General features: G+C 40.7%; 2 protein-coding genes across 2 annotated transcripts; one reads left to right on the top strand and one right to left on the bottom strand.

Annotated features, from left to right (window-relative positions):
* Positions 1-175: 175 nt before the first annotated feature.
* On the bottom strand, positions 176-6937 carry cdc123 (cell division cycle 123 homolog (S. cerevisiae)). The gene is made up of 13 exons (XM_027021609.3): positions 6827-6937; positions 6594-6665; positions 6445-6511; positions 6073-6105; positions 5576-5671; positions 3763-3869; positions 3591-3639; positions 2178-2253; positions 1909-2031; positions 1777-1805; positions 1522-1650; positions 1254-1391; positions 176-1040 (listed from the first exon to the last, which is right to left on the bottom strand). Exons 1-13 carry the CDS (start codon positions 6931-6933, stop codon positions 975-977), a joined length of 1092 nt encoding a protein of 363 aa, XP_026877410.1. The 5' UTR covers positions 6934-6937; the 3' UTR covers positions 176-974.
* Positions 6938-7152: 215 nt separating this feature from the next.
* On the top strand, positions 7153-11020 carry nudt5 (nudix (nucleoside diphosphate linked moiety X)-type motif 5). The gene is made up of 7 exons (XM_081723969.1): positions 7153-7364; positions 7815-7882; positions 7974-8026; positions 8106-8213; positions 9260-9355; positions 9482-9880; positions 10360-11020. The coding sequence occupies exons 1-6, from the start codon at positions 7314-7316 to the stop codon at positions 9589-9591; spliced, it is 486 nt and encodes a 161-aa protein (XP_081580095.1). The 5' UTR covers positions 7153-7313; the 3' UTR covers positions 9592-9880; positions 10360-11020.
* Positions 11021-11312: the final 292 nt, after the last annotated feature.

The following is an 11312-nucleotide window of genomic DNA, read 5'->3' as shown; positions in this document are numbered from 1 at the left end:
TGATAAATTTGCACAACTCTGGACCACAAGACAAATCCTGGTCCTGGAGTTTGCACTTGCAGTTACATATAACACACGTAATGTCACAGATTGGCCACTTTGTCATCACACCTGCAACCTGAATCCAGGTGGAGCTTTAAGTACCTGTCAGAATTCAGCGAAAGATGCATCAACAGACCCATAAAGAACCTTTATTATAGACCCACGGTTATAGCCAAAGACACTTTTTAAATACATACATATTTGATTTGCTTAAAAGGTGACTTGGCTTACCCTGCCAAATTTAGCTCATGGTTCAACTGGAATGAAGAAGAGGAACATATCCAATCTAAGTAGATATGTGGAACCCTCATGAGCACAGCTTCCATAGGCCTGGAGTAGAATTACGCTTCAGCTTCTGTGTGATTTTAATTCACTTAAACTATTAGAGACATGTAGCTTTCATTTTCCAGCTAAGCAACAACACAATATAAAAGTAAAGTAAAACTTAATGGAAACACCATACTGCAAGTACAGTAATTTATTTTAAACAAAGTCCCAATGGCCAACACTTAACTACCTTTACAAATATACAGTCTAAGATCAAAGTATTTGGGCTGTACTGATTAAATATGATTCCATGAATATTACTATTTTAAATGTACAAAAGGTAGAAGGAGATCTGGCTCATGTCAAAGATCCCCAATGACCCAGTCTTTTGTTCTTGAAACACACACTGTTATACAAGACCACTCGGGTATCAATGGAGAACTTCTTCACATGATGCTAGGCTATAACATTTTGGTAACATCCCTCTTTTCAAGCCTACAGTATTGTCATTGTTCAAACCTAAATGAACAAATGTCCCTAATCAAGTTTTTAAAAAAACAAACAAAAAAAACCCACAACAACTGAGGATGCAAAAATAGGAGTTGCTATGTGAACCACTGGAAACCCACTGGGTCACTGGGACATACTACATCTCTTCCTTCATCTCATGGAACGCTCACATCAGGCTCAGTTTCATCCTCCGAATTCTCTTCCTCCTGTTGTCCCTTTTGCTGTAATGAAAAGAAAAGCACAATGGGAAGGTTACCCACCCCCCACCAATAATTACTGAAGAGAAAACGTCACCTTATGTGGCTGCCACTGTGTCAGTCACACTATGCTAAAAAGCTCATACATGACTGCCACTGCTAACTCCCACTCACTTTGTTCACCGTTAACACTTCGCGTTGGATCCCTTTAGTCTGACAACTCTCAGGCTTGCTCACCAGTTTGAGGAAATCGATGAGCTTGTATGCGTCTTCCCCAGTGGACAGGTCCAAGAAGTCTCGTGGGATTCTGTGTGACAAGCACAGACTTGGCTGGACTGTCACTTCGCTGGTGGTGTACCGGAAAGCAGGACCATCCTGATGGCGTAAGACAACACGCTCAACATACCCAGCAACTTCAGAACAGGTAGACAGAAATGCAACTGTGCATGTAACATTTTAAAGTTATTAGTTATTCATGCATGGTGAAATCGGGGGCATGTTATACTTGTAGCGTTGTGCCATCCTCTGTGTGACTAGCTGCAAGTTTGTTTTCGGACATCAGCTCCTCCCACGTGAAAAGCAAGGAGTCTGTGACCTCACCGAATGGATTAAAGTCAATGATCCATACGTGCCCCTGTTAGAAAGAAAAACAAAAACATTCACACAATCAAGACTGCCCTTACCTGTCCAGTAGGTAGGTCATCACTGAACATGCTCAGTACACTACATGATGAAATATTCATGTGCTTTTATTACTCACCATGCTGTCTCTGTAAACATCCAAGACAACTGGAGGGAGAAAGAACGAAAGAAAAAACACACAAACAGAACATCAACAGAAATCGTGCTACGGTCGTCCTTTCCTGTCTGTAGTCCAACAAAAGTCACTCACAGTCCTCATCGGGGAACTGGTGCTGGATGTTGTCCGTAAAGAACTGCAGTATAGAAGAGGTGATGCTCGCTTCCTGTTTGGAGATGTACTGGTAATGCTGGATGTGGTCTCTCTGAGAGACGCCTGTGAACGCACCGTTACTTCACACACCAACCCGCCCACTGACAGCCAGATTAACATTAACGTCTGTAGTAAAGGCAGCATGTCCAAGTCGGAGTTACTGCAAACAAAACCTGAACATTAAAGTAACACGCGTGTGTATTCCATACCAATAAGTTTGTTTTCCTTCACAAAGCAGCGGAACTCTCCTCCGGGAATGAGCTCGCTCCACTTCCTCAACACTAGCTGGAAAAGAGGGGACAACCCAGGAAACCACAGACAAACAAAATGCAGATATAAACAAGGTGTGACAAGGTACATGGAAAGCATGCAGCTCCACACCGAGCCAGTTAAGAGGATTAACAGTCTTGCCTTTAATTAAGTCTTTATATAAAGGCCCAGTCAACCACACTTGTGGATTCTATGGTTTTAAGGGTAAAAACACAAAACACTCCAAAATTTTTTATCTAGTTGGATACTTAGATATTATGGAGCAATTTCCAAAGGAAAAGGAGGATTACTTTCTGCCAAAAGAGTTTTCTATGCCACACCTGCTCTGGTGGTTTGTGGTTTTAAAAATTCTCCTTATAATACTATAGAACAGGAGTGTCAAATTACATAAAGCATCATCACAATTCCAGAGGATACCAAAGCAGTTTGTCGCGTTTTACTCATAGGGCTCCCAGAACCCAGCAGGAAAAAAATTCCTGTCCCATAAAACTTTTTTTAAACAGGTATTTACAGGCTAGACAGTCTTTCGCCCCTCCTCATAAAAAGACCTCAGCACGTTCCAGTTCCAGCAGTGCATTCCAATAGCACATTCTGACAAGACACAGGGCTGCATTCACTCCTTATACATTAGTGCCTAAGACAGGAAGACCTGGAATAGGCACCAACAGTACATCAGTACACCCACTGGTCCATGTGCATTCATGCAGAGATTAAAAAAAAATAAAAAAAAATAAATTTAAAGGGGGGCTCTACAGCTGATTCTAGAGGTCACTTGCATTCAAAGTTTTTTGCTGGAAAAGATTTATAGCAATATACCATTGTTGTTGATTTTAACTATCAGACTGTGAAAGACCACAGTAGTGGATGACTAAAGAATATCACACATTAAAATTAACTGTTAAACAGTTCATTAATTTAAAATTTTATTTATATATATATATATATATATATATATATATATATATATATATATATATATATATATATATATAAAATTTTAAATTAATGAACTGTTTAACAGTTAATTTTAATGTGTGATATTCTTTATATATATAAAAAATATATAAAAATCTAATAAAATATATATAAATATATATAAATATAAAATATATATAATATAAAAATATCAAAACTCTACTGCCCTCTAATGGATGCTGCACAAAATACATACTTGCTAGAAATTGCATGCCAGTCAGGAAATGATGGACACATTCATTTCCAGCTCATTTCAGTAGCTGCTAGTGAGTGTTTCTTATTTCCTGTTGTTTTTCCCCCCCACGTTTTGCCCCCCTTCTCAAACTACAAGTACACTCATTGGTACTACAGTAAGTATTAGTGCATGTATGCTTCACCTCATAGTTTATAACTGGGTCTGGAGAGTCATCGTTGCATTGGAGGAACCTGCCAAAGAAGAGCAAACTGCCATCAGTGTCACAAAACTGCAATTAACTACTGACCACAAGACCTGTGCGCAGGTTCGGCGTGAACGTGAACCGTTCGCTAGAAAGAACGTCGTCCACTTACGGCTGTGTAAGGTCACGTGTGATGAAGTCAGAACTTTTAAAGAGGAGGAAGATGTCACTCAGACTCTGACACTGCAGAGAGCTATTCAGAGCAATCCAGTTAGCGTCCTGTGAAAGAGAAGGACATGGTGAGAAACAAATGGGTTATTTGCTGTCACACGCTTTGCTATAATGAGCATGATGTATAATATAAAGGTTATTATAACAACAACAACAACAACAACAACAACAACAACAACAAAAACAATTTATATAGCACCTTTCACAGACAAGGTCGTTTTACAATGATAGTGGAAAAAATAAATTAAAGTAAATAAATCAAACTGACAACACTAACAAATACGGATAAGAAAAGAGGTTTGTGTCAAGTTGAGATTTGAAGGAGGAGCGTGTGGAGCAGAGATGGAGAGATTGAGGTAAAGTGTTCCTTTAGTTGCACAGCCCCAAAACTATGGATCTGCCTCCTACAAACACCAGTCTAAACTTGGGGATGGAGAGGAGACCTGCATTAGAGGACCGAAGTGTACAGGTGGGGCAGTAATGGTGTCAGAGTTGAGATAGATAGGGAGGTGCAAGACCGCGCAGAGCTTTGAACAAAAGGAGCTTTTGAACTGAATGCGTTCATGGACGGGGAGCCAGTGTAGCTGATGTAGACTAGGAGCGATTCCTTATATGAAGGAGGATTCTTGCGGCTGAGTTTTGGACATGTTGAAGTGAGCGGATGGTTTTGTTAGGGATGCCAATGAGGAGAGAGTTAGATTAATCACGATGGGAGGTGATGAAGGTGTGAACCAAGGTCTCAGCGTCATGTGTAGAGAGCATGGGCCTAAGCCTAGCAATATTACGGAGGTGAAAAAAGGCATTTTTGACCACAGACATTACGTGGGGTTCAAAAGAAAGAGAGGAGTCAAAGACTGTCCAAGGTTCCTAACCGTGGATGAGGAACTAATCAAGATACCATCCAGATTTAATTTAAGATTGGAGAATTTTGATATTTTGAGTTTTAAGTGGTTTATGCTCATCCACTGCTTGAGATCTTGGATACAGGAGAATAAAACAGGAGGTGGTAGGGTAGTGTTAGCCTTGGTGTTAATATAGATCTGAGTGTCAGCCGTATAACAGTGTAAATGAAGACCATGCCTGTGGATAATCTGACCAAGGGGTATCATATAGATAATGAACAGGAGAGGGTCAAGGACTGATCCCTGGGGAACACCTGGAGTGACAGTAGCAGTGTGTGATTTACCTAAAACAACATAATGTGTTCTATTAGAAATATAGGACGAGAACCATTCGAGAACCATGTTAGTAATGCCAATGCTTGAGAGGCAGGCGATGAGCATCTTAATTGTGTCAAATGCAGCACTTAAATCTAGAAGGAGAATACTCAGGTCACCAGAATCAGCAGAGAGAAGATAATTTAGAACACACGAGAGGGCTGTCTCAGGGCTGTGCATGGCACGGAAACCAGACTGAAAAGGTTCAAACAGAGCCTGTCTATTTAAGAAAGACTGCAGTTGAGAAGATACAACTTTTTCTAATACCTTGGACAGAAAGGGGAGATTGGAAATGGGCCAATAATCATCAAGAAGTGCAGAATTTAGTCCAGGTTTTTTTAAGAATGGGAGTGATAGCTGAGGTTTTGAGAGCTGAAGGAACACAACCTAAGGTAAGGGATGCATTGATAAGATGACAGATGGAAGCAGAAATAGCAGAGCAACACTTCTTAAGAACAGTCGTGGGGGCAGGATCAAGTTGGCAGGTAGAGGAATTATATTTACAGGAATTAGGAATGAAAGTTATACCCGACTCACCCGTGGCGCACTCCAATTCAGTTTAGGGAAGACCCGCCCATCCAGAGCATTGATTGCTTCTTGCACCTTTGAGTTAAATTCTGGGAATTCTGGTGCCTGTGAAAAAGTATTTACTATTTAAACCCAGTTAAACATACCATGCATTTTGAATGTGAAACACAAAGCTGTACATATGGGATCCTATTACTTAGTAGTAACTTACTATTATGTGTAGGGTCCAGAACTCAATAACACATTCCTCATACATACTCTTCAATAATGCCTTACTTAACAAAAGTCATATTCCCAGACTCCTTAGCAGCCTCTCTTGTCTATGCTGAATTCTTCTATGTTGTTTAAAATAAATAAATACATTTTCAATGTTTTCAATGCTGGCCATCGTCAGCGTCATGGAATTGTGTATAATACCACCACCACTATGTGACCCCTGACAGTGTTTAATACACACAGTTCAGTCCTTGATGATAGAGTTGCAGATTTAGGTAAGAATTACTTACTGTGACTACTGTTGTTGTCTCATCATCAGACCACTGGCAAAAGAAAAGTATTGTGACATTGGGAATAAACATTTAAATATTTCATTCACAGATGAGGCATGACTAGATGTTTTACAGGCTTACAGTGCTGCTAGGTATTGATGTAAAAGACATCTACTTTACTCTGTAAACATAAATACCTAACAAAAGGGAGACAACACTTTCTAAATGAGCACACTTTATAAATTAATGTTACCAATTATAACTATATTAACTATATATAAACATATATGAACAGTAATATAAAAATGCACACAGCCCATTTAATCTGTATGAGTAGGCTCTGTTCAAAGGAACATTTCATTCCTCCTAAGCACAGTTGAAATGACATACCTGAACATCTCCCTCCTGCTCGGAGTCACTGTTATTGATTTGTGGGCGCTGGTGGCTGCAGTCAGCACTTCAAAAACGACCATTCGGTTAATCGGGGGCACTAACGACAACAAAATGCTGTCTGTCCACTTAAATACAGAGGCTCTCACCTTCCAGAAACCACGAGGGTCCCATCATCCAATAGATAATCGATTACATTCGGAGGCAGAGGCAGAATCAAGCTAGCAAAGTAAAGAAAGAAAGAAACGTTTTAAAAGTGACCACCCTTAGCCAAGGCTCCATGTATATATACAGCAGTTGCCAAGACTGGCGCTCAAGTTAGATTAACTACATTTCCGTTCAGTGGAAGCACATCTGAGCAAACATGACCCAGCAGTCTTACCTCTTAATCGTGTGCTTCTTAAATAAAGGGTACCAAACGGAGAACTGACAGCTTACAACCTGCTCTTTCTTCATGCTGCACCGTCGGTGGTTTTTAATGTGCAACATTAAAGGGCTCCTACCCAACAAAACCCCAGCCGGAATAGTTCCTACATTATTCTTCTAAACCGTTGCATTTTATGTATCGATTTATGTAAACGGCAATTATATAAAATTAGTTTAAATTTTATTCTGGGCAAATAAAATCCAATTACTCGTCAGGAGGACTAATTACAGGTCATGGTCAGACGGGGGAATATTAAGCGTGCGGACGCTGCAAATGAGGTGGGTCACATGTGAGTGAGACGCAGAGTGCATGTCTGCTGCCTTTCACTGGGTTTGGAGTAGTGACACTTAGACGATCATCTGTAATCTAGCGATCATCTGTCTACGTGGTTCGTTACTTTGTTGTTGCGTGTTCAGAGTATTTCGCGTTTTTCACAGGCAGGATGAGCTGTCCACAGAAAGACACCACAGAACCGCACGTCCTCAAGGAGGAGGTGAGATTAGCAGATTAACAGGCCACTTCTCTGGGATTTGAATTATTGGCCTACTGTGTGTATGTGTATATATGTATATACATGTATGAGGCACTAAAAACTATTTGTTGAGGGGTCATTTTAATTGTATTGTTATTTTATTACTTTATTTTGTATGCTATTCATCTATCTTATAGGTAATCAACTTTCACTATTAAAGTGTGTATTATAATAAATTTAGGCATAAACCATTCGATTACTATGCCTTTAAGACTATGATAACCTAACGTTCAGTCAGGTGTGTCCAAACGTTTGACTGGTACTGTATGAGGAATAATTGCATAGTAGTACACAAGTTTTCCAGAAAAACAGGATTATTCAGACGGAGGTATTTCATCTGGAGAAGCACCGTGCCTTCAATTTAAGATTTAAATTCATTCTGATCTATATAACTGTGGAAATGTGTTTTAGGTAATTGTTAGTGGAAAATGGGTGAAACTTGAGAAGACTGTGTACATGGACCCCTCTGGAAATACAAGGTATGTATGTGTGGTCACCTGTACTTGGTCACCTGTACTTGACATGTCTGGATTAATGGGCAACTGTGTTCTTCTCCAATTCTCCCTCCAGAACATGGGAAACAGCAAAAAGAACAACAAGACAAGTCCACACTGCTACAGACGGTGTGCTCCTAATCTCCAGTGCTGCCTTTACTGCAGAATCTATAATGAACATATTGTTTGACCCTTTTTTTATCTGAAGGTGTGGAACTCATCGCCATACTGAAGAGGACCCTGCATAAAGACTGTGTTGTCTTGGTAAAGCAGTTTAGGCCACCAATGGGATGCTACACTTTGGAGTTTCCTGCAGGTATGAGGAGTCATTTTACAATGAACTACTATACTATACAAGTAGTGATAATACAAAATGCATTTTGTCTCTGGTCTACGCTGGGATGTATTGCGCATGTGTTTCCAGTCTACACTGTGACGTATTGCGTGTGTGTGTGTCAGGTCTACACTCTGATGTAGTGTGTGTGTGTGTCAGGTCTACGCTCTGGTGTGTGTGTGTCAGGTCTACGCTCTGGTGTGTGTGTGTGTCAGGTCTACGCTCTGGTGTGTGTGTGTGTCAGGTCTACGCTCTGGTGTGTGTGTGTGTGTGTCAGGTCTACGCTCTGGTGTGTGTGTGTCAGGTCTACGCTCTGGTGTGTGTGTGTGTGTCAGGTCTATGCTCTGATGTAGTGTGTGTGTGTGTGTGTGTGTGTGTGTGTCAGGTCTATGCTCTGATGTAGTGTGTGTGTGTGTGTGTGTCAGGTCTATGCTCTGATGTAGTGTGTGTGTGTGTCAGGTCTATGCTCTGATGTAGTGTGTGTGTGTGTGTGTGTGTGTGTGTGTGTGTGTCAGGTCTATGCTCTGATGTAGTGTGTGTGTGTGTGTGTGTGTCAGGTCTATGCTCTGATGTAGTGTGTGTGTGTGTGTGTGTGTGTCAGGTCTATGCTCTGATGTAGTGTGTGTGTGTGTGTGTGTGTCAGGTCTATGCTCTGATGTTGTGTGTGTGTGTGTGTGTGTGTCAGGTCTATGCTCTGATGTTGTGTGTGTGTGTGTGTGTGTGTGTCAGGTCTATGCTCTGATGTTGTGTGTGTGTGTGTGTGTGTGTCAGGTCTATGCTCTGATGTTGTGTGTGTGTGTGTGTGTGTGTCAGGTCTATGCTCTGATGTTGTGTGTGTGTGTGTGTGTGTGTCAGGTCTATGCTCTGATGTAGTGTGTGTGTGTGTGTGTGTGTCAGGTCTATGCTCTGATGTAGTGTGTGTGTGTGTCAGGTCTACGCTCTGATGTAGTGTGTGTGTGTGTCAGGTCTACGCTCTGATGTAGTGCGTGTGTGTGTGTGTGTGTGTGTGTGTGTGTGTGTGTGCGCAGGTCTTCTTGATGACGGAGAGAGTGCTGAGACTGCTGCACTGAGAGAGCTGAAAGAAGAGACTGGCTATAAGGGAGAAGTGGTTGGGGTCACTCCAGGTAAACCACCTGACATGGCGCAAGTCTAAAACGCAGTGTTTGGTGCTGCTCAGGTATGTCGACTGTATTTTTCTGTCTACTGCTCTTTGATTGTTTCTCTCTCTTTCTCCCATCTTGTCCGGTCAGTCACATGCCTTGACCCGGGCCTTTCTAACTGTACCACTCAGATTGTGATGGTCAACATAAATGGCGACGATATAGAAAACATAAACCCCTCTCAGCAGCTGGGTAAGTAGCTTAGTATTTGCGTTAATGAAATATGCTGTATAACAGCACTGTGTTCTATGATTTTCAACCAGAGTTGAGCAAAATGTAATCACTTATTTTTGTTTTCCCCTTTTTTGTTATTTTTAGGTGATGGAGGTAAATTTTATGTCCTATCAAAATGTTACTAAATGTTCAAAGTCATCTGTATAGTTAGTAACATTTTGCTGTCTTAGTTTTTGAAGAACATAACTTCTCTTTTTCCAGAGTTTGTGGAAGTCATTCTTCTGCCTCTAGATGAATTTCAAAAGAAAATTAATGGTGAGGATCATTCTGTGTCCTGGTGCTTCTCATAGCTTTCAGATTTTAACAAGTCTTGGATTAGAATTGGATTAGACATTGTGCAGAAATACAGACTGAATTTATAATTTATACAGTTCTTGAGGACCACCTGACAGTCTACATGTCTTGTGCATCTCCTTGAATGCCTGAACCAAGTAACTTTGAACAGGTACAACAGGTGCACTAGGAGCTGAGATGGAGTAAAGCAGCGAACTGTCTGGGGCCTAGCCTGGGGAACGCTGGGAATAGGCCTAGCCTGAGGAACACTGGGAATAGGCCTAGCCTGAGGAACACTGGGAATAGGCCTAGCCTGGGGAACACTGGGAATAGGCCTAGCCTGGGGAACACTGGGAATAGGCCTAGGCTGTTTTTATATAGGGGTCTGCTTGAGTTTTGTCTCTGATCAGTACTGGTTTGATGCAGTGCCTGATTATTATTCTCTTTCTTATGTTTTTTAGAGCTAATGAAGAAGGAGAAAATTGTGGTGGACTCCAAAGTGTACATTTATGCCATGGGAATATCCCAAGCCTACTTTAAACCCAGAGAGCTGCCTGTGCTCAAACAGTGATGTGTGCTATCCACGTGGCATCCATTCTTAAAAACAGTAGAGCTAAGACCATGAAAGGAAATCATGGTTAACAAGGCAAGTGTAAATCCAGTTTCACAGCAGGTGAGAATCTTGGAGCTGCATATTAGGACTTGGGTAATTACTACACGTCATTTGAACATTCCTAACACGACCTAACAGGCTTATATTGGTTGTCTTCTGTAATCTATAATATGTTAGTCTTATAGAATTGACAGCAAAATAACTTCACGACAACATCTCACCAAAACATCAACAAGTGTACAAGATTTAGCTTATCTCCAGAGCGCGTGTGGGTTTCTCGAGTCCACGCAGAAGCGACGTGTTCCAGGCTGTAGCTGATGCATGCACTCAAGTCCAAAAGACCAATCATCAATATTTGCTATTTTGAAGTCAGCAATGAACTAAACATCTTGGAATGCATTTGTGTTCAGTTGCTGCTACACTGAGACCTAAAGCCTCACCAAAAGCGGTTATACAAGATCTGTATGAATTTTTAATAAACTTTCTAATAAACTGATATTTACATTGTTGCCTGTTTGACACTACTCCCCCCCGTTTATACACTAAATAAAGTATAGTTAATTCATTTCCTGATTTTTTTTTCTGTTATATATGTTTAGTTAGGATAAGTTTCAAAGAAACAGACAACAAGAAAAGTTGAAAGCCTTTCCTATTAAAACCTTAAAGGAACACGTCAGCTAAAAATCCTGATAAAACAAATAAAATATTTATATACTGCAAAGAAGGTCCTTTTAACTGTTCCACATTAGTAGGATGGTATCATATTTTGATACATAGAGATAATGCTCCATCCTTTTGAAA

This window comes from Electrophorus electricus, chromosome 11 (assembly GCF_041902795.1).
Source record: "Electrophorus electricus isolate QZ-2024a chromosome 11, ASM4190279v1, whole genome shotgun sequence".
In the NCBI taxonomy this organism is placed as follows: Eukaryota; Metazoa; Chordata; class Actinopteri; order Gymnotiformes; family Gymnotidae; genus Electrophorus; species Electrophorus electricus.
This window is presented reverse-complemented; position numbering and strand designations above follow the sequence as displayed.